Genomic DNA, 24,246 nt, shown 5'->3' with positions numbered 1-24,246 from the left:
ACAGGCTGTGCTTATATCTAAAATAAGCAAACAAAAAGCTGACATTCTGTGACCATTTATCTCAACACTAGCTTGAGGGTGTAACACTAAGCAGACCAAATCAAGAATAGCAAGTTCCTATGTAAGCACTTAAACTCAGTTAACAGAGCAATACTGAACCAAAAGATGTTTAAATGGATTTATGGAGCCACTTTTCGTTCAGAAAGAAATTACACTTGCCATGAGACTTAAAGATAAATTTATGGATGTCTACTGTAGTAGAATTACTTGCTAGGTGCGGTAATGAAACTGTGCAAGAGACAGAAAATATGCTAAATCATTATAGTAACTCCAGAAATTGCAGGTACTTTGGCTGAGTTTAAAATTAAAGACAGGTATACAAAAATACTAGAGTAGTTTAAAATAAAAGATACAGTTAGAAGATTTTTGCATTAAAAATACAGTGCGTAACTATTTTAGTTAAGAGCTCTGACATGCTGAGTTCTTGTTTCATCACCATTTCCTACGATTCATACAGTTACACAAAAGTAAAGTTACCTTTTCTGTGGCAGACTAATGCTTCAACACTGGCATGAAGCTTCCTAAGTTGCTGATCCAGATTCTCAAATTGCTGCTGTTTTTCTTCAAACCACTGACAAAAGATGAAAAAGTCAAGCATTACAAATTAGATTACCAACATTTCTGGTTCTAAAGAAGCAAATTATCCAGGTACTGCCAGGGTGGTCAACTGATACAGCTAAGAATTCAAGCCAATAAGCAAATTAATAACCCATTTTCTACTTCTACAGCTTTAAAATGCAATTGTTGAGGCTCATTAATTCATCTCATTATTCAAGCCGAAAAATCAGCTCTTACTGCATCCGATTCATTCATCTTGATTGTCATTTTGTTGACAGCGTCGGCAGCCTTGTTCACCATCCTCAATATTCCTGCTCCACTCAGAGCCTGGGTGTTAACCGCTCTCGGCAGCTGGAATTGAATGACAAATAAGGGCAAACAGACTGGTTAAAAGGATGGAGGTTTAGCTGGGCACAAGGGGGAAAGAAAAGGATATAGTGTTTTCTTTACTCCTATGTGTTTCAATATAGTGGAATCTAATTTCTCAAATTTACTACTTTTACATTCTCAAGAGGAAAACTTAAAAATATAGACTATTTACTTTTCTTCTACATCTTTACATTTAAATGGAACAAACAACCCACTTGTCCAAAGCTGTTATGAGCTAGCCAAATGTCCTAAATGGCCACCTATATGCTACAATGAACAAACTGCCTCTGCAGGATCAGAAAAGCTGAGATTTACAACAAATTAGACAATACAAATTCTATGAAATATTTAATTGTAATGCAAGACATGCACTGCATGCTGATAATAAAATGATTATTTTATTTTTTGCTTTTCAATATAAGACTACAAATGTACTGCAAGCATATCAAGGGAACTGTATAACCTGTTTAGGTACTGAGAAATCCTTATGAGTAAAATTAACAAATTTTAAATTTAATTGGTATTATTTTTCAGGCTAGATTGAATATGCTATACAAGGTGGCCCCTATGTCAGACCATTTACCCTTCATGTGATGTTTTGTCTGTCAGCAGCATTGACAAACCCACTGTAAGTTATCTATTGATGCTGTTGTCAGTATGGAGGCCTCTGTGACTTATTAGTATAACTAAGATACTGACATTAGCCAAAACACAGCTCAGTATTAGAGCGAAACCACTATGCACATTTATAAAGAGATACTATGTACCTTTAACAGTATATTTATTATTGTGGGTGATATCAGATTAATAGTACATGTGACTGAAGTCCTTATTCACAAAATACCTAGCCGGGCCAGCAACCCTGCCAGGATTTTCACATTATCCTACCAATACACTGCCAAGCTGAACTCCTCAAGGCAAGAAAGCTGCTTCCAAGCCAGTTTAATTCACTTAAGAATCAGTAACATCAGAACTGAAAAGAACAACTTTCTTGAGAAGTCATTGTACAGCATACAGCTTTTTGTTACTACCACTCTATCTTTTAGCAGAGCCAGAGGCACACCATTATCTAAGGTGCCTCTGCCATTTTGTCCCATGAAGGGTACAGTCTGATTGGATTTCATATTAATTTAGGGGATTAGGTCTCAGTACAAAGTGAATATGTTAATGATTTAAGTACATAGTGAATATGGTATGTTACCATGTCTAGAAACATGTAAGAGAAGTTAAAAGAACTTAAATACCTCAGAACTTTCCAAGAATTGTCTCAAATCTGGATCCTGCAGCAAGGTTGGGTGCTTTACTGTTCGTTGTAGATACCTATGATTTTAAAAATTAAAATATCAGGCAACAGAATAGATTTAATGTGCCTGACTAAACACAATGCCCCATACCATGGACCCCATACCATAAGGTAACATATTAAAGGCTGGGCAGTGTTTTGTAACACTGTTTGTTCACACCAGAAACTCCTTAAGGAGGTACCTGCCACATCTGTGTGTTGCTTAGTGGTAAAATAATATACTTCTTATTTTCAACAGTGAAAATAAGAGTGAAAACCTACTTCTTTAATAACATCCAGTTTATGCCAGAAAAAAATGAGCTTGTTTGAACATTTTTTGTACAGTGGACAGCCTTTTTGTTACAGGTCATGATGGCAGATTTATTTTACAATGATAGGAAATCTTGGACAAGTGAGTTCATTATGATCTAGGGATAAACTATATGCTGAATAGACTACAGTCTTCAACCTATTTGGTTCTAAAGGACTTATATATACACAAGTAAAATTCAATGCAACTCCATCCTCTTTTTTTTCACTTCTGCTTAGAACTCAAGTGTAATTTTTTACCCAATTTCCACCAAACATGACCACCAGACCCTTTTTTTTTCTCCTAAAGAAGGTAAGTATTGCAGTAAAATTATTTTACACATTGGATTGCTCCTTTTCCTTGTTGCATACTAGCATGAAGTGCAAGTTAGGTTAACCAGTGGTGGTACACCATTGATAGAACCCTTCCCAAAGATATTTGAACAGTATCAGCTGTATATCAGTGCTGGTTGACAGAAATCCAATCTCTTATGCCAAAAATCAGCAAGTCACATCAATGTCCTCAATGCACATCATCAGAAGGCCATTTTACTTTCAGCTGACTGAAGGTCTCTTCACCCACCTCCCCGCCCAACAGATGATTTGCAATGGAACAAATATATTGCTCTAAGTGCCGTAATTCCTTAAACCCAAAATGTCTGCACAAGCTGATAAAGACAGTTTTACTTGCTAAATCTCTGCAATCTCAATTTTAACTCTGAAAGAAGTTAGCTATAATTTTTATTAACAGGGCTACAGTTCCTGTTATTAATGGGAATTACCCAATTTCTATACAAAAATTTGACAGCTGTATATAGTCTCCAGAATTCATTTAAGTATAGATCAACAGTGTTCCAATTAGACAACYCACATAGTATATTACATGTAATTCTGAGCCTAAATAAATTTTAGTTAGATACACACATTACCTTTCTAGAGCTGCTCTTCTTTTCTCTACAAATTCAGTAGATGAAGAATCTTCTTTGCCTACTTTAACCTTGGTCATGCCTTGAAGGAAATGGCATCATATTGATTTTATCACAGATAAATCATTAACATAACTGATGTGATTAGAATATAAGGCTCACCTAAGTTTACATATTTAAGTCAAATTATAAGAAAAGTACTACATAAGAACATTAAAAAAATGTATGCTGCATGGTTTTGTGGAAGCAGCTCTGTGAAATATTAAACTTCCTGTAACATTAATTGTGACCAATAGTGAAGTAAAACTAGGTTAATTTGCATTTATGAAAAAAATCTAAATGTTGGTAAGAGTTTTACTGGTAACTCAAATTCAGAAAAAGAAAACAGTTAGCCATACGAAGCAGGATACAAATATGTATCTCAAGTTATAAGCCTGTTATAACATACCATACTGGTAAGTTTATTATTTTCATTATACTTTTTCTTTTAAAGTTCTAAACCCAGTATTTTTTTAATTAACTAAAGCAAACTAACAAGTTCTGCAAATTCTGAACTGAATTGAAAGAAGAATAAAATCAGCAGAATAAAATGTATGCAGTTTTACAGTGCTTCCTCTGCCAGTTGTGGCACACAGTTATTGACGTGCCATGGCATGGGAAATATATTCAACTTCAGCAACGGAAGAATTCTAAACCAGTCAGAATGAAGTCACTATTTCTTATGCTAAAAACTTAAACTTGAAGAGTTTGGCAACCTGAATCCCATCAAAAACACTGCGAAACACTGTAGACTAATAATCATTCTWATTTCCTAAAAAATCAGGAAACTTGTTTTATTAGACAGTCCAGATACTGCTTTGTAGCTGTAGTATATTTCTTATCTGTTATTTCTATATTTCTGCAGCAAAAAGTTCTGAGATTCTGACTATGAATTCACTGATGTGTCAGGTCAATTGTTCCCAAAGTTCTTCATCCAATCTCCCTTCTAGCCTTAGAAGTTTCACACAGTAACCCCTGGAGGAGACAAGCAGCAAAGCCTTACAGGAACAAGGAACTTTAACCCCAGAGGAGTTCTAGTTTTCCCCTTCTCTGCAACATGATGAAAATAAATCTGATGAACATTTTTTCAAAGGTATTCTACATAATGTAACATAACTAAAACCATAAATTTGTCTGTAAAATTAAGTATATCTTCAAATGTTAAAGTATTCAAGAAAAGCTGAAGTAACTCACATGCTTCATCTTTTTACATTAGAGTATTATAACACATTAATGTTTCACAGGAGAAAGCAGGAAATCCTGCGGTTTATTACCAAAAAGCCTTCATATTAGGAATTTGAATAGAAGTTCACAGGGAAAAACTGAATACGAAATCACATGATCCACATAAGAAACGCCTATCTTGGGATAATGATGTTATTTCTAATATCTTGCCAACTTCTTTCTCTGCAAATATAAGCCTATCCAAATGCAAGTGTAAAGTCTATTTCTGTAGACCAAGCACTCTTGTAATCTTTCACAGGTAAAGATCCATGACATAACAGACTATTTTCTTAAAAAATGAAAACACGATTTTCATGCTTGCTTATGTAAGTAGAGGGGTAGTTCTGATGAATGGCCAGCTCTAGCTCACCACTGAATCATTTTTATCCTTTTGCTCCGCAGTCAGTAAGTGATGACTTGAATTTGTAGCTAAGATCTAAAATTCTAGCCCCTACCACTCATCACCACAATAAAACTGGAGCTCAAAACTGCAGGTGTTACCAACAGTGTAACAGAATGAATAGACCAGGGACTCTTTTACAACATATACTGCATAACACTGAATATATGACGTTATGTATTAAGACTTTAAATATAAGCATGTGTAATGTAAAGACTATGTCAGCTTACTTTCAGATGTTTTGTCAGCTCTCTGCTTAATTTAAAACAGCATTATTTTAAAACAGCCTAGAATCAATTCTTTTTTTTTCCAAAATGAGAAATGTATTGACTCCATGCTTTTGCACAGAACAAAGCAGCACCTGTGAAGTTCAACTTCAAAGAGGAAGTTTCATGCTCTTTTGGAAATGTCCTACAGAATCCAAGTTTTCCCAGCCTACCTGTAGCTTAAAGTCTCTATGCAAGGCTTTGAAGTGACAGCCAGTGCTTGTTTACACTGCAGTAAGTCCCACTGTTTTAATCTTCCAGGTGTATCAATTTTTATGCTGGTTTTGTTCAAGTGGTAGCTGAAATCCAGTCAAAGCAGAATTCGACTGGAATGTAAGCACTCAATTTTCATGTAAATGCACACTAGCATAAATGCCTTAACCACTGTGTCATTCAAAGGACATGATCAGAAGCCTCATACCATTTCAATAAGCCCTGACACCATGTGGAAATAAACTTACTTTTGTTATATGAAAAACTGATTATTAGAGATTTACACATTACTTTCAAGAACTACCAAAAATTCAGGTCAAATTCTCAGTCTCACAGGCTTGAAAACACAATGCTTTACGTCAGAAGAAAATCATGGATTTTCCAAGCCTTCTGCTGCCTACATCTATTCAGTCTGCCTACTCCTATTTACATGAAAAACTGCTGCTCTGATTAGCTTTACAGGCTAAACTACTGGAAAGGAAGTCCTCCCATTGCCTACATATCAAACAACATTCTAGATTAAAATAATTTATTACATGAGTAACACGAAAGCCTTCAAGASGCTTTACTGTTTTAAATGTTCAGCTTTTTTGAAAGAAATTCTACTACTTAGAGATTACAAAACTGAAGTAATTTTAATGCATCAGGAATGATTCTTAGCTCATGGAGAAAGGACCTGAGCTTTTAAGGCATTCATGAAGACTAGAATCACTCAAAAATGGTTTTTTGGCAAAATTTATGAGAGGATTTGCATTCACAGTGATCAAAAGAAACAAGCAGAAAKATGAGATGGAGTATGTATGGAGCTCTACAGACTGCAGGCAACTGACAACAGCTCAACTTAAACTTTCTTTTAACATCCTTGTTTTGGTAGACTAATGAGCTCTTGAAGGGCAACAGCAAAGAATCATAGACAAGAAACAAGGCCATGCATTAGGATATATCCTTCTCATTATCATTGATCCGAGTTARGAAGAGGCCATTGCATATCTTTCTAATTTGACCTAAACTTTTTGAAAATACAGAACACAGAGAATATTTAGACCTCCTGAGAAGACGTAGCAGTATTTACAGAGGAAAGTAATTTGGATTACAGTACTGAAGTGTCACCTTTCTGGAACGGCACTTACCTACAATACTTTTTTCTGGAGCTGGAGGCACAATATAACCAATATGCATGTATTTTGTCGCTAATTTGCTATGCAGGCCAAGAAAATCACTGAATCTTCTTTTAACAGAGAATTCATTTTTGTGGAATATTGAAAGTGATGTCTTAAAAAAAAAAATAAAAATTGTTGTGAATTACTGATGCATCTCAGCTACAATACAAAATATTCACAAATTTTTGTTGCTCTAGTTACCTTTGTTGTTACTCTGTATGCCATATAAGCATTCATGCCATCTCCTGTAAGAAAATTTAAATACTTATCTCAGGGAACAGTAATACAATCCTGCCATACACTTTTATTCCAAAATATACATTAAATAAATTTCCATTTACATAGTAAAAACTGCCAAAGGAAAACTGAGCAGGAAATCATGAAAAAATCTAAGAATAGTCTTTAAGGAATAACTCTACTATCTGAATTTCTTGGGTCAAGGAACTTACCAACTTTCTCTGGGTCTGACACATTGATTTCTATATCAAACAAATCTCCATTTGATTCCTCTTCAATCTAGGAAAAAGATACACCATATTTAACAAGGTAATGGATATCCATATTATGTATGGGTACAAGGATAAAGATATAGAGGAAGGAGGAGAAAAAGTCAGTAYGTTTGTCTAATTATAAAACATTTCCAGTTTCCAATGTTAATATACTTTCTAACACTGACTATGACTGCAATAAAGTTCATGTGGTGAACTTGGTAGTTAGAAGTTTACAGTTGTACTCAATGATCCTAAAGGTCTTTTCCAAATGAAATAATCCTGTGATTTCAATTTCAAGCCCTACTTGAAAGGCTTTAAGTATGGTGGACTCAGGGATCTGTTCATTGTATCATCTACAGTGCCAGCAATCACAGCAGTGGTTCCCAATCATTCATTTGCAATTTTCTATGCACCTCTAATCAAAGGATAAACATTTCTTTTCATTAATGGTATCTGTAGCAGAARAGCTTGGGAATGGAAAAGCAACCGATGAAAAATTTTCTGATACTTGTCTGAGTTTTATTCTTCCCAGAATTTCATTATTTTTCATGTACTACACATAAGTTYGATAAAAAGAGAGATCTTAAGAAACACCATGGCAGAAGGGACAGTGTACCTGGGCTGAAGGGGACAAAATGAGAATCAAAAACCATCATGTGGTATCTGGGGAAGCAGGCATGATTAAGTCACAGCTAGGTCTTGTTTGCAAAGTCATGTCTAGTAAGAGAACTCTCCAGAATGAATGGCATTCAGCAATGTCCAGGCTTTGATTAGAACACCAAATGTAAATAGCAACATTAAGACTACCATTATCCTCAGCTGTTTGTTAGCATGCAGGACAATGCTAAAAACTGCTTCTTCAATAWCCCCATTAGGAACAGCGTCAGAAACACAAGTTGAAACTGTAACATGCTAGTAAGCTAATTTAAATTAACAACATTTCTCATGTATCAAGCTCACAGCTTACTCCTACATACACTTAAAATATCTGTTCTGATGGAACAAAATTTCTTCTCACACTACACGCCACCAATATAATCACCTCAGTAGTGAATTCTTACAGTATTTTCATAAGTCAAATTCACAAATTCATCTTCTTTTGCAAAATAAACAGCAAGGAATGATGTAATGAGTCAACATTTAAGAACTGGCACTTTAAAATAAGATAAAACTCAAAAATCCAAATACAACATTTCCATTATTTAGAAGGAGACAGCATACCTCTTCTCTGGTTCTATCAAAAATCACTGGGGCTGTTACACTTTTTGATTCCATTCTGGGAGCTACTAATGTAGTAGGTGTTACAGGAGTGATTGCAGGAGTAGGTTCTGGTGATAATATTGGATCCCTCTCCGGACTGTCCAACGAAACTTCTTCTGTTGCTTCTAGATAAATATTTTGAGTTAGCAACTAATTTTCTGTGTAACACAGATAGATATGCATCAGAAAGACAACAAACATGCACAATAAAGAATGACRATAAAATAATGCCCATTTGTGCAGGATAATTTTTTTCAATACACAGCTAAAACCAGATGTGGCATTTAGGCTTGTAGCGTAAAATGGGTTAAATTGAGATCAATATAGCAGGGGTATTTTTTGGTATAGTGCTCTGTAAGGAGTCTTTTGAACAGTCACAAGTCACAACTCATTTATTTCTGCATGAGACATTGTAAAAATGACCTAATTTTTTTTTACCCCAGAAGCAGTTCTTTTTCATCACCTGTTTTGCACCCTGTACAACAGCTGATTTAGACATATAAACTGATAACTAAACAGACCAAGCCACATATCAAATGAAGTTACGCAACCATAAYACACCCCTACCTATGCCAAAAAAGCCCACGAATTCTTAAGAGGCAATATTAGCAACTGAGACATCCTGACTAACAAGGTTATCTTTAGTCTCCATCTCCAATCTCTTTCAGGCTTAAAAGAGCTCACTAGAAACTGACTATTTCATTAAGACCACAGACAATCCACCTGTTTTTAAAGACAACACAAACCCACGCTCTACAAACCTCACTAGCTGGTTTTGACCACTGGCAAACTACACATTTCCTACACATTCCTTTCCTTTCTACAGAAGCTCCTGCTCTAGTTCAAATAAATGAACAATGCTGTGGTTTTCACTAGACCATTTTCAAGAATTCCAGTTTCTTAAAAGATTACATGGATAACAAAACAGTCATTTGATACCAAAATTGACTTCCCGAGTCCTTTTACAAACTAGACTTCCTGTGGAAAGAATTTACCAATCTGGTAAAAAGGCATTAAACCAAAGCAGACACTTCTTCCGGCTTGAGGCTGACAAAATTTACTGTCATTACTTTATTTTGGAATATATCACAGAATTGCTGAGTTTGGAAAGGACTTCTGAAATGTGGTTTTCTGTGTGTAGCCATTGCCACCAGTTCTATCAGTGGGCATCCTTTTCATCCATTCCCCACCATAAGATATTTATACACATGATAGGATCCCCTCCATYGTGAGCCCCACTCCAGGATGAACAGCACCAGGTCTCTCAATCTCAACTCTTATGCCATACACTACATGGCCTCAATCATTTTCACGGCCCTGCACTTCTCTGGAGTCACACCCATCAGTCCATGTCTCCCTTGTATTGGATAGCTCAGACCTAGACTCAGCATTCCAGATTTGACTTCAACAGGATTGAGCAGAGGAATGATCAATCTCCTCAACCTGCTAACACTGCTTTTCCTGATTTCAAATTACAGATTTTCATAGTATTTTCAAACCAAACATAGAAGCAAGCACCATTTTATATTCTCCATTTTTTACATGAACAAAGAATATCTAYGGCCTTTCTTTGAAAATATTTATTTTCATTGCTTTATTCCTACCATTAAATCTTAAATAACATAAGCTAATACTTCCTTTCCTTAAATGCCACAGGAAGGACACTGCATCTGAAATCAATATAGAATTTTAACTCAAAACCTAAGATCAGGTGTGAAGTCATGCTGAGCCAGTTGCAAAAGAGCTTTTAGATTGGCAGAATAGCAACAGTTCAACAAGGAAGAGGCAATTCTCTCCTTTGGTGGCTGACAGCATTCAACATATATGTTACGCAAATGAATATTTCACTGAAACGTGAAAAACATGCATATACATATGTAACATAGTATGCTACACAAATGACATAATGTAAAACAAAATATTTATTAAAAAAACCCATTGCACTTCAGTTCTTCCTTCTCTCTATCACTAGCTATATTCCAGCACATTCGGGAAACAAACCATTAAACACCACTATATACTTTTCTATATCGTCAAATTTTAGATAGGTTTATAAAACAAGTCACTAAACAATTCAAAGCACACAGATTTCTTGCTTTCATTAGCTGAGAACACAACACTCTTATTTTAAGTACAACTTTATAAAAACCTGTGAATTTAATGTAACAAAGTAGCACTGCTATCAGACAAAACAGACGCACACTTCTTCTCCGGCACTCCTTTTTCATGCTTGTATCTACACCCATTAGTATAATAATGGTCTAGGTTGAGCATCAAATGAATTCAAAGCAGGAATAGCATATTTTTAAACTAGCTTCCTGGTAGCTTATCTTCCCAAAAGAACTTACCCAGAGAAAACAGTATCAAACAGTATCTGTTTGATAGCAGTAAGTTATTTTAGGAAGAAGTGAGAATTTATGCCACCCTTCCTCTGTCACCCCTCACCCCCAGGTTTGCATGTATCCAGACATTATGCAAATCTAGAAGCACGAAATGGAAAAGACATGGAAGGGGATGATGGGACTGAGCCAGAGCAGGAGAAGGTTATCATGYTTTTTGTTTAAAACAAATATATCCAAGGATTCTGAAAGGAAAAAGAAGCATTAGCTTTATATAAAACAGTATGCTCTTACTTTTAGCTACTTTTTTCCCCTCAGAAAAACAGTCTTTGTGTAGTAAATGAGCTTAATATCTATTTCTCACAAAATAGTTTCCTTCTGATGAACTCTGGCACTTACGCTTCTTACATACATCCCTTTACTTTGAGAAATCAGATGACATGGTCTGGATTAAAAAGTTTTATTTATATTTCTTCTGCTTGTTTTTGCAGGTGTGTTTTTTTCCCATGGAAACATTAATTTGGTAGCTTTCAGAGCCGAAACTATGGCATTTTCAGAAACATTTACTTGATCTATTCATTTTAGATCTTCACTGGAAAACTTAGCATAAAGTCGTGGTGTTTTGCTGGTTTTGGGTTTGAGAGGTTTTGTGTGCTTGTGCAGGTTTTGTTTGGTTTTTAAAATATTCAGTATCATTATTAGCATGAAAAATGAAATCTATGTGTCTTGTTTTCCAGGGTAATTCCCAAGAGTTTTAAGTTCTCGCTTACAGAGGCAAGCAACTGCTCTGTCCAAATTTGGGGAGGAAAACACTGAGATCCAAMACTTACATGAGCTATGGGAGTTACCAGAACATATGACAAACTTCCACCAATTTAGTGCTGTAGACTGCAACACATAAATACATACTTTACAATCCATAAACAGTCTTTGTTAGCGATCACTGTCAAGTTGCTTAGCTCCAAAAAAACATGAAGACATGTCATTCCGCTGTAGGAGACAACTACATATGCTTAATTAACGTTCTGCAGCCAACCACACTGAGTTTCTATCAACACTCAAGCACAGTGTTGCTTCATCTATCTCAGCATTAAACGGAGCTTGTTTCTTTATTTTTCACCACAGTTTTTGTCAAACATCATCTTAGAAAATCCAAGTTTGCAATCCCTCACTAGCAGCTCACTTCAGCCACAAGTTATTTTTACTAGTCACACTTTTAAATGTCAAAACTCTAACATTCTGACATAGCTTGAATGATAAAATTGGCTTATTATTTTTGAAAGTTTGCCCATGTGAACATATAAATTTGGAAGTAAACTTATGCTATGCAGAACAGAGGACAAGCTATTAAAAAAGGCTTCTCCAGGCATAGCAGTATTTCAGAGTCTAAACTGAGCTGACTGTAAGAACTAATGCATCTCAGTCACAGCCCATGATCCTTATTGCCATATCAGAAGTACTAAGCATAACCTTACTGAGAACAGAAATAGTTTTAACACAACAGTAAGACACAACTGATATGACCATCTTTTGACTTCAAAATTGTAGGTTCACATGCTTTTGTGCATTTATTTCTTGCAAAATAAAGCCAGAATTAAAGAACCACCTTCTAAAATGCAGCAAGGCATCTGCATGAACTCTTCATATTAGACACACCACATGACAACAGCGTGACAGACACTATCGGCTAGAAGATTTCCATTCAGACGGGCCTAAAGTACACATCCTGTCTGATCCAGAGAATTATCATCTCCTTTTCTGTCTCAAATCACAAGAAAAAAGCCTAAGGGGAAAAAAATCCCAAACCCCAAACAACACAAAATTCAACCAACAACAACAAATAAAAGCCCAACAGAAACAAACATCATGACAGCCCSTAACACACTGACTTTTCCCCAGGACCCAGACGCTAGACACTTCCATAACATGATTCATTCCCAAACACATTTCAGAGATGAAAAAAAACAAAATAACAGTAATCTTTTRCCAGACAAAGGAGAGGAAAAATCATAGCTTTCCACTTTTTTGAGGAAGGTGACAGAACACTGATACACTTCACAGTTCAGTTTACCATCTAGTGCTCATCTCTGAGCACTAGAGGCAGAAGACACAGATAGCTATGTCCTTCACAGGCAGTCCATGGCACATYTGTGCAGATATAAACTGAACTTTGGGTCAACATTTTGGAAAACTAGTTCAATATCTAGCTTTTCGCTGTACAATAGCAGGTTATTGACAACCAGACTTTAAGATATAGCTCCAAATTCCTCAATATACATGTAAAACTACCTCATTTGGAGCACTGACCATTATGGTCTCTGCATATCAGAGCTCTACAAAGTAAGATAAAGTAATTCTTCTGGCCAAATAATCAACACAGTGACTTTTATTCTAAGGGTGAAAGTTATTAAGTGTGTTTGGCAAGACAGTTTGCTTTGTTACAGAACCAAGAACCACAATAAAGCAAGAAAATTTACCATTTCTTCCACTTTTGAAACCCAATTTTAATAGATCAGTTATGARTTGCCAGAGATAAAGTAATGAATATCTATATTACCCATATTATCATGTAGCTGCCACAGAAACATATAGCAAAGAGGTTTTAAGCATAATCAAAAAAGCTTAAAAATTTTTCCAGGTTGTGTTCTGCATTAAAGCAATAGAGAAAATTTGCATTGCTTCACTTCCATTTCCATTAGGTTGCAACATTAGGTGAAATAATGGAAAATATTTATTAAGTCTACAGTAGCTAGAGGGGCATACCATCCTGTTTTTTACAAGTCTGAAAAACTAGAATTGTTTGTGACCCTGAAGATGGCAATCTCTCCTTTCAGGAGCCTCACAGGATTTCCTTCACCTGGATTTTAAAGTGTCTAGGAATTCAATATGAAGGAACAACAGAAGTTACAAAGCTGTGGAGCTTCTTTTTCTTTTTCTCCTCCACTTAAATGCTCCTATAAGCTATGCCAAGTTAGATCCTTTGGAATTTCAACATGTCAAAGAAAAAACCTTGTCACACTCACTTTTAAATTAAGTTCTGCTTTCCTAGAAAACCAGACTTATGCAATCATGCTGGAAGCAAGAAAATAGGTATTTCATCTTGCCTTTCTCATGCTGTTTCTATATTGTTTAGCAAAACAGTCCTAAGAAAGAAAAAAATAGTTATAATTGTAAGTGCAAAGCACTGGAACACAAATTCAATACTGCTTTTCAGAAAGTCATTTCCAAATGACAGTGATACAAAGAAGTTCACGACTTGGGCTCAACTGCATTATACAAACTTCTTACTTAGAATAGGAAACTGGGGAAAAATATCATATTCCATCTCATGCTCCATATATCATATTTGTTTTTTCCTCTATTTGAGAGTATTACTCAGTCTATACTATAAACTGAACTTCAAAAAACCAGTCTCAGCTGAGGCAGATGTTCAGTGTTAGATGCCTTCAGTTCAATGCCACAAGCATTTGAAACAATGTCCCACAGAGCAAAACCCAAACTCATTAAATCAGTTCTGTGTGTTATTCTCACAGCATTCATTTCACTTGAAACAATCTGGCTGCAAACATTTSTTCCTTCTGTCTGACTCCCCTCAATATTTACTCCAGCCTCTTTTTTTTTTTTTTTTCTCAATATTATCCAAAGGAGAATTGGCTTTCCTAAAACAACTCCTCCAGATGGCTCTATGGTTATAAAAAGCTGGCTTAATATACTGACGCTAAATAACCAAATTACTGGCTAGTACTAGAAAGCGTCATTGCTAAAGCAATAATGATCTTCATAAGTTATAAGACAAAACAAATGAAGAAAACAGCAAGATTACCATTCTATTCTTTATTCCTTTCTTTTTCTCTTAAAATACTTTCAGAGAGTTACTCAGCTACTCAATACATTCTAAAAGTGTCATGAACAAACAATTTCAAATACATGGAAATACAAATTAAGGAAGTTTAGAACAACTGTAATGGGCATGTCTATATACGTATTTATACAAAATAATCCAGAACTAAAGGCTATAAGGTTTCTTTTGGAATGAYTGCTCAGGAAATCAATGAAGATGAGATGACTGTATTCAAAGCAGACTGCCAGCTGACTCACTCAATTTGTAGCAATAGGGAAAATGCTATTATTGAGATACAACATTCAGAACCATCTTTTGATGCACATAACATATTCTGAATATTACACCTCCTTTCTTGAATAATGTTTCTACACCTGTAATTGACAGCAACAATAACCCATGTTAGGATAGCTGAAAACCAACASCAAAGTAGCGACTGATTTATGAAGCTTAGAAACATTGTCTGTTAACAGATGACTTATCAGAATTTTCACCATGTAACACTGTCAATTGTCAGAGACACAACCATGCACAAGTGAAATGACAGGAGTGGTCCCATGTGCCAGTTTGTTTGTAACCTTTTCATTAAAACAAGAGTATTAAGAGGAAAGAAATATCCACAATACAACCTGAATTATTTCTCTTTACAACTGGAAAAAAGACTGGGACAACTCATGCATGATTATTAAGTAGGAAACAAGAAAGCAACTTTAGTCATGCATTTCCACACGCACAGATTTGAACATTCTGAATCACAAAATCATAAATACTGTTATTACTACCAGCAGAACATGTTAGTGACCAGCAAAACACTCCCACACTATGAACTGAAAGTACATACCACTAAGAAATTTCTATACAAACTTAATTAACATATCACAAGGAAAAGCCTGTATAGCACTGTCAAACTACTTATAAGGTTTCAACCCTCCCTCTCAGAAAAGCACATTTCTTTCAGTACAAGGGTGAAAGGGGTTGTGCAGACACACCAGAAGGAAATGGTCCTTACCAGCAAAAAGGTCCTCTCTGTCACCATCCAGCATGATTTCAGCAGGCTTTGGACCATTGGAGTTTGTGCTGAGATCTTCTGCAGGAAGACTTGCTGGCTCAGGAGATGAAGGACTTGACTTTTTAAAAAAAATGTTGCATAATTAGAAGAGAACCAGTTGCCAGGTATCACTATTAAACAATGATTGCAACATTCTTTCATTGCAAAGAAACAACAGAAGATAAACAGAAAAGGAACCCTGTCAGCTATTTCCATTTCCCACTACTAGCACAGCAACAATTAATGAAAGATATGAGCTAGTCAAGAGCACTTTTAATTTCTTTCTTTGAGAGAAGAAAAAAGTCTACAATTTCTTCAGGCTTAATTAACATGAAACAAAAGCTGCTGCAGAACTATTTAGAGTAAGTTTACTAGTAATGCCAAATCTAATTTGACTATTAAATTCCTCCTGGAAAGGCTTGGACTTAAATCTGGATTTGCATATAGCTAAAAATCAATGAAGAAATCTCCAAGTGCTCTATGCCAGTTTTTCAGAGATTGAATAAAAAGCATTAATGCCATCCAAATGATTCAAGGCTTCTCAGAGGTATAACAAATTTTGATAGTTCTGCAACAGGATTACTCTCACACAGGATCACACTGTACTGTACAAAGAAGCTGGGCTTGCCACAGACACAATTTTTTAATTCCCTGGAGACTAGAACTTGGCCTGTTGAACACATTCAGGAAAATGAAAATAATACTGAAGTTGGGGCCCAAATTTACAGCTTGCTTACAAAATAAATACATACACAATTGAAGAACAGTGCTTCAGTTAGAAAAGTCTTTCTTGTATAAGTACCAACTGTGTTTAGTGCTGAAGTACTAAAAAATCTGAAAAACTCACTTGTCTCAACTTCATCCAGGATAGCTAGCTAAGGACTTTTCAACAACAGCATAYTTATGCATAGATGCATGTATATATTCTAAAGATAATATATGTTTAAGGCTACACTTCAAAGAACATCACAGACCACAAAAGATTTAAAAAAAAAACCCTGAAAAATGATGTCACATGGTCTGGAATATCGCTTTGGTCAGCTGGGGTCACCTGTSCCAGCTGTGTCTCTTTCCAACYTCCCAGGCATACCCAACTCCCTCAGCACGGACAGGAGAAACRGCCTTGGCTCTGTGTGAGGCCTGCTCAGCAACTACAAACACACCTCTGTATTATCAACCCTGCATTCAGCACAAAACCTAAACACAGCTTCATGCTAGCCACTGTGAAGAAAATTAACCTACCCCAGCCTAGATCAGCAGAACCACATCTTGGTTGCAACAAGGAACTGATCCATTTAAATGACAGAAGAGATTATATCTCCTTCCCTTTGCCAAAAGTTGTCACTCTCTGAAAAGCCCACACACAATATGGGGAAACAAGAAACAAACCAAGGTGATGAATAACAAAAGGAGCAGTCTCTCAAACTCTTGGCTGCATACTGCCCTAGAGCTTGCAAAAAGCATCAAAGAAGAAATGCTTAGAAACTGTATGAAGCTAATAGAGTTTATAATCTTGTAAGGAACCCATCCACTAGTCACATGAATACTTCTCATCTCATACTAAATGAATGCCAAATTGACTCCATAGGAAAGAGAGTGCTCTGGGRTAATAAAGGTGTAATTGTCCAGTCTGTGAAGACTCTGTGAAGTATCGTAAGGAGACAAGACTCCTTAAGTTGAATCAAAAAACTTGAAATAACTTAGATTAAATGATCTAGGAAATGCAAGAAAACCACTAGACATGCTAGACATGCTTCAATATTTTACAACTGACAGTATATATGTGTTACACATAAAAGCCAAAGRTTTTAAGCAATTTCAGAACTCAGAAGTGGCATATTTCAGAGGAACTTATCTGTCTCTCCAGCCAGTGCTGTGTAGAGCTGCAAGTTCAAGACCTTGTACTCCCAACTAGARCAGCAGAGCATGCAAATGCTTGATTTCTCAATGCCCGAGGTTCAAGAAGTTTAAAGATTTATCAGCAAAAGCAGTTCTTCACAGAAACGGCATAGATACTCATTCCAAACCAGCTTTGCTGMTACTCAGCTTTGAACAGCAACGTATTTACATTTTGATAATCTGGAGGTTTAGGACACAGTGGGAGCCCCACACTGCCACAGACGCTGAATACACGTATGTTTGTGCTTGTCAAGTCACTGCCATGTAAAACAGCTCTAATACAGCCAGACACAGGGAACAAAAGCCTTCCTGAGCCCTTGTAGCACATAAGCAGAGAGCTTTCTGCTTTATCACTTAACTGTGCCCTTGATAAGTGAATGCTGGGAAAGAGCCCTCAGAGAATACTCACACCTCCAAGCATCCCTCAGTCTATCTTCTCAGTTTTATCTGAGGTAGCTATTTTGGTTACTAATGGTTATTTTTGACTATACCTGGCCTCTAATCAGAAAATTAAATTCTATCAGACAGAAAATTCACTTTGAACACTTAAGCCTGATCAACCCATGGCAAATACCTTCATGCCTAAAGTTATAAGTTAACCAAAGGTCAATATAGAGCTATTCCCACTTCGAAGGAACAGATTCCTCTAGGAATGGCTATAAATACATACCACCAAGTCTCTTTTACTGAGCGAGGAAAGATCCTGCCCAAAGGCACTGTTAAAGAAAGCCAGTATTTCTGCACTGGATACCAGGCTTCACAGCTGTAATTAGTAGAGCAGTTACAGAGCGCTTTCTCCAAATTCCATATGAGAATACTTGCAAAAGGCAAGGACTCAGACCTTATGGGCACCTCATTTGTGCTCAGCAAAGATATGGGGAAGAAGGAGGATGGAGAGGATGTTTGGAGTTACAGCATTTGTCTGACTAAGTCACCATTAGAGCTCTCTCTTCCCGGAGATGGCTGAATGCGGGCCTGCCCAYAGAAAGGGTGACTAAATTAATTACTTTGCTTGCACATGCAACTTTTATTATCCATTAAATTCACTTCATCTCTGTCTACTGGTCTTCACATTTTTACCCTAYCAGTTCCTCTCTCCCATGCCAGGGAGAGTCACAAATACCAGATGAAATARAATTAAACAAACTGACAGGTGAATAAGGTACCTACTGGTCTATTAATGTTTCTGTGCCTCTTTGGTCCTTATAAACAGCTGAGTTCTCAGATAAGATAAATTAAGGATGGGGTTAAATATATTCACAAGCAATTGTAAGTTTTTAAGAAAAAAGACAATGTGGAGAAGCTTCTTAAAAATTATTCATGGTCTGAACACTGCATCAGCTTGTTAAAGAGATTTGCAATGAAGTTTTGCAATGAATTTCTTCTCTTCAAGATGGATGTAGTCCTCAGTGAACTACGAAAACCCAGCAGGCACAGCCCTGACGTATCAATACTTTCTAATAATCTGATCATTTCGCACAGCCAGTGGGTCAGAAAGTGTTCCTTAGCCTCTCAAAAACCAAAAGAGCACCCACATATGCAAACAATATATTAAACTATTCCAGTTACAGTCTTCTATAGTGAGTGAGAAGACAGGACCCCAACTTAGCTTTTTATCTCTAAAAAGTACAGCTAAAATGGCTGATTAAAATAGCTGTCAAAGGAGTTAGTGTAGTGAAAATCTCTGTAACAGACAAGAAATGGTAGATGAGACTAACAAAAACCTCATGGCCCAGACAGTGACAAACAGCATAGCTTTTTAGAAACTTTAAACTTGATGCCAAGGATTCACAAAATGTCACAAATACATCCATTTCCTGAAATGTACATGGCTGTGAAATTTCTGAACTAGTCCTGAGCTGAAAGTTTGGCCAAGCCTCCAATAACCAAGATACTCAATGGCCGGGATATCTGGGTACGCAAGACAGTCAGGATCCTGCCTTGTTTTTCTTGAAAAAAAGTTTCTGGCAAGATGCCCATAGGTCCATTCCAATCTATAATATCAATAAAAAGCTCAATTTTCTATTATTTTATTGTTTATTATATTTGGAGGCAATAACCAMGTGTTTTACAGCTCTTACTTATGAAGAAACAAATACAAGATCTTGCACTTTCTGCTGGCTGAAATTACAGCTCTAGACATTTCGACATCCTCCCTTCTCTTAATAGTAGGGTACCCTGCAAACTAGTTCAACTGCTCACATGAACCCCTCCTAGCCTTCTTCAGACAAAACACAGTAGGCTGACAAAAGGTGGCTATCACAATATTCTAGTTGTTCAGGTTAACCCAGCTCATTGTCTGAAACAGGATTACAGGAACTCACAAATCACAGCGTGGGCAGAGCAAATAGACACAACAGTAGGACAGTATATCCAGCAGAAAGGAAGAGGACACAAGCAGCCACATTACTTTACAGCCTGGATTTGACATCAAGCAACAACATTTTGACATCAAGACACACATTTTCAGTAGAATTACACCAATTAATCTTGGATACAGAATTTTCTGCAAACATATAGTATTGATGGACTTAGTGTTTTCCTCTCAAAGRGATCTTTACTGCTTCCTCAGTAAAGGCCACTGTTAAACTGAATGGATATCATTAAAGACATCTGGACTTCTGTGGCTATCTAGTGTTTTGCCTTATGCACAAAAACCAAATGCATATTGCAGATCTTTGACATAAACTGATCAACTGGCAATGAGATTATTACACACCCTGCCCTAAATGACAGTCTTTGATAAATGACCACATCTACTGCTTAGTTTGTTTTCAAGTTTCTCCACGTATTTTTCCATTACAAAAAAATAACACAACCAACAAACAGGAGAATGGGAATACRAATACTGTTAGAATGAATAGGTGGCAGCTCTGGCTCCTATGTTCACATGCCACTTGCTTCAGTGCCACGAAATAAGAAAATGAAATAAGAAATGGTGCAACATATAAACAAGGAATGTGACAGAGACACAGACCGGTGCATGGAGAAGGGTGAAGGCAGAAACAATGAAAAGGAAGTAACAGTGAACATACCATCTTTTCAGAAAATCTAACATATATCTTACATTTATGTCATCAAATTTGACTTTCATACAGTTGTTTGTGGACAAACTTCTAATGGCAGCAGAGGACACAGACAACAAATTAGTARTTTGTTAATTACAAACTTGCAACAGGGAATCATTCTCTTCGTAATGCACAGCTAACTTCCAGAACTTCCTGCTGTGCAAAAGAAAAGAAAAATCAAACAAACAAATCCCAAACACAAAACAAACAAAAAAAAAACAAAAACAAACAAACAAACAAAAACCAACAAAATTCCTGTACTTGAAATTTTAGTCTGCCTAGGACTCAGGAAGGCATTGAGTTATAAAAACTTGCTATCTAGGAGAGCACTGCAGATAATACCAGCACATATATATAATAATCAGCAATATTATTCACAAGGAATTCACCACTGACTATCACTGATTATCACTGCAAAGGTAATTTAGGCTTAAACCATTTACATTAGTCATCCTGACTGTTCTCATTCATGAAAGCTACTCTAGCAGCTAAAGGGAAATCTCTCAGTGACCATGAATTTCAGAGAGGTAATTGTCCAGTCTCACAATACTGTTGGCACAATGAAAACAAAATAATCATTCTACTACACTTAGACATTGTGAATATCTGACAAGGAAATGAGCATCCCATCAGCTCAGACAAGTTGCTGCCCAACCTGGCTTCCAGTTCATAGATGTCATAAGATCACAGAAAGAAAAGAGTTCTCATTCTCTGCCACACAGCAAATTTTCAAGTCCTAAAATGTGTTTCCTCTGCACCCTAGAAATCACAGGTGTTACAGTTTATCGTGATCTTTCTAATGTTTTGTTTTTTACAACTGATAGGGTTCAATTAAAAACATTAACATTTTTAGTATATGCCCAAAGAAAGTTAAAACTGCATTTTCTTTTTCTTCATATCAGAGAATTCAATAAACAATAAACAATATTCTCCATTTGAAGCCACTAAAGTCACTATGCCTCTCTATATTTAAGTACTGCATGTTCATAATACACACTGAATGTATATTTTGTCAAAGGAAACTTAGTGTGTTTTCTAAATGGAGGCTTTGTTAATATGGAAGCCATTTGAAAGATCTATTAGAAACCTAACAGCTTTTCCACTGCACAACCAAATTACAGGTAGGAAAGAAGCAGCATACATTTTATGAGCTGCAAAGAGAATGAAAGCAAGAAAAAAATTAGGAAGGGACTGGAATTAGGAAGGAACTGGACATTTCCAAGATAAACCAGTTGGGAACCCTTTAGAAGTACCAAAGCCTTCATGTAAGTTGGCTTTGGATCTCAGTGTCAGCTGCTACACTGGTATCCCCAAACAAAATACATAATTAACTACAAAAACCATGACACCATTCTGTTGTTACTATACGGCACTCACTGCCATTTATAATCAGTTCCTTCATGAATATGTACTAGATTAAAGTAACACTCAAGACAAAAGTTTAACTAGGCCAATGGCATCAGATAATCATTCTTCTCTGGACTATGGTACCCTTTGCACTAAATCCATCAATGTATGTTCAAGCTAGTAAGAAGTTCAAAGTCAATTTTCATGACCTCTTCCTTCCCAATTTGAGGCAAAATCACAAGATTAAGGCGCTGCCCTAAATGCTGATGTCAAAAAAAGCTCAACTGACAGCATTTTTGAAAGGTTCTCTTTAAGCAAAGAGGCTTCCCCTTTCTAGAGACTCTCTTCCAAGCAGACTCTGTACATAAACAAAGCAGCACAGTGGTATTGTTAACTAAAACAACTGATACAAAGTCCATTTCTTTGCCAGTGAAAGAAGTTTCAGTAACACATTTATCTCATTGTAACTGTGATTTGGACACTAAATCCATCTTATCTCCTGCAGCTTTAATTCTAGACTACATCAATAAAGACGTTGTTTATGCTACACTGCAGTCTTTCTCAGTGCACTGAAAAAGACTCCAGTAATACACACTGTGTCACACAGAGATGCACAGAAGTCTACTCATGCAATTCTTGTCAACTGCAGGTTCATATTTCTTATTCCTTCAGTGCATTTTTTCCACAGATCTTTTTCTACCAATGCACAGATTATGCATCTATAAAAAGAAAGAAAAAAGAAAGAGGCTTGAGAAAAGGCCAGTGACTTTAAAATACATTTTAAAGCCCCTTTGTATACTGCAGGGTTTTGATTATGGACTGGCAACAGCCACAGCAAAAACAAAGAAACATGCAACGATCCTTTTTCTGTAAAGGTCAGAGACAGAAAACTCTCCAGGAAAAGAGGAACAAAACAATTTTCTTTTTAAATGGGCGTCTGTGTACAAGAAGAACAAAGTTCTTCTAGAAGATACTGGCAAAACATGTAGGTGGAATGCAACCACAACGACTTTGTCAAGAAAGGTTCCCACTGTAAGGAATGAACATATAAGCATTTCTCATGTCTCCTCGAGCTTCTTTCCCAGCAGGTCCCAGCAGCCGCCGCAGCCCAGCACTGCGTCGGCTCCCTTGGAAGAAACTTCAGAGAGAAATAAGTTTCTGCAAGATTTGCAAACTGGAATGGGGTGAAGCCTCGGAAAGAGGTCAAACAAAGAAAACGGGTCATTRTGAACACACTCAAAGTCTAAGGTGGTGTCACACACACAAACACACACACGCACTCACATACACGCACTCACATACACACACGCATCCCAGCGAAACTGAAAAGATGGGAATATTTAACCGGCACAAGAAGAGGGCAAGGAAAGGGAAAACGTCGGTACTTAGAGAGAAGAGTTTTGGTTTTCTCTTGGCAGCAGAAGCCCCTGCCCGCCGTGAGGGAAGCACGGAGGAGCTGGAGCAGAGGCGGGCGGTGGGGCCGCGGCCGGGGCCGGGTGGGCAGGGGCTGAGGCGGAACGGGGCCCGGGCACGAGCGAGGGGGGCCGGGCACGAGCGGAATACTGGCGGCCTGACGGGGAGGGGAGGGGAGGGGACGGCGGGCGCCAGACCGGCCACGGGGCGCGGGACCTGCGGCGGCGGGCGGGCTCTCCTCACCTCCAGGGTGGACACGGTGCTGGTGAAGAGGTCCTCGCCGTCCTCCAGCTCCTCGAGGTCGGCGGGCCGAGTCTCCCCCAGCGGCGGCGGCTCCCGCTCCGCCGCCATCTTCCCCTCCGGCCCGGCCCCCGCGCTCACGTGACCGCCCCTCCGCCCCGCCTGCACGTGACCGCGGCGGCCGGGCCGGGGGCGGGACCGGGGGTGGGACCGGGGGTGGGACAGCGTGCTCTGCCCGCCCGGCCCCTGACACAGCTCCGGTCCCTGCCCGCTCTGCCCGCCCGGCCCCTGACACAGCTCCGGTCCCTGCCCGCCCGGCCCCTGACAGAGCCCCGGCCGCTGGCACAGCTTCGGCCCCGGACACTGCCCCGGCTCCGGTCCCCGCCCCCCCGGACAGAGCCCCAGCCCCGGCCCCTGACACTGTCCCGGCCCCAAACACACCCCCGGCCCCTGCCCGCCCGGCCCCTGACAGAGCCCCGGCCGCTGGCACAGCT

General features: G+C 37.8%; 1 protein-coding gene across 2 annotated transcripts in view; it reads right to left on the bottom strand.

The window, feature by feature from the left end:
* Nucleotides 1-23,910, bottom strand: part of SNX2 (sorting nexin 2) — a 30,588-nt gene extending 6,678 nt beyond the window's left edge. Inside the window, exons 1-10 of one of the 2 annotated variants that reach the window (XM_057367752.1) lie at nt 23,756-23,910; nt 15,747-15,864; nt 8,519-8,682; nt 7,256-7,322; nt 7,008-7,051; nt 6,777-6,918; nt 3,508-3,586; nt 2,232-2,307; nt 856-969; nt 538-631 (exon numbers count right to left, since the gene is read on the bottom strand). In XM_057367752.1, the coding sequence (XP_057223735.1) occupies nt 538-631; nt 856-969; nt 2,232-2,307; nt 3,508-3,586; nt 6,777-6,918; nt 7,008-7,051; nt 7,256-7,322; nt 8,519-8,682; nt 15,747-15,864; nt 23,756-23,863 (1,006 nt within the window). In that variant the 5' untranslated portion in view covers nt 23,864-23,910. Of the gene's footprint in view, nt 1-537; nt 632-855; nt 970-2,231; nt 2,308-3,507; nt 3,587-6,776; nt 6,919-7,007; nt 7,052-7,255; nt 7,323-8,518; nt 8,683-15,746; nt 15,865-20,751; nt 20,841-23,755 lie in introns of those variants that run through there. The other variant, XM_057367754.1, reaches the window with a different exon arrangement.
* Nucleotides 23,911-24,246: the final 336 nt, after the last annotated feature.

This window comes from Malurus melanocephalus, unplaced genomic scaffold (genome assembly GCF_030028575.1).
Source record: "Malurus melanocephalus ecotype Western Australia unplaced genomic scaffold, MMel_1.1 scaffold_84, whole genome shotgun sequence".
Classification (NCBI taxonomy): domain Eukaryota; kingdom Metazoa; phylum Chordata; class Aves; order Passeriformes; family Maluridae; genus Malurus; species Malurus melanocephalus.
The sequence above is the reverse complement of the archived record's forward strand: the minus strand, read 5'-3'. Positions and strand labels throughout refer to the sequence as shown.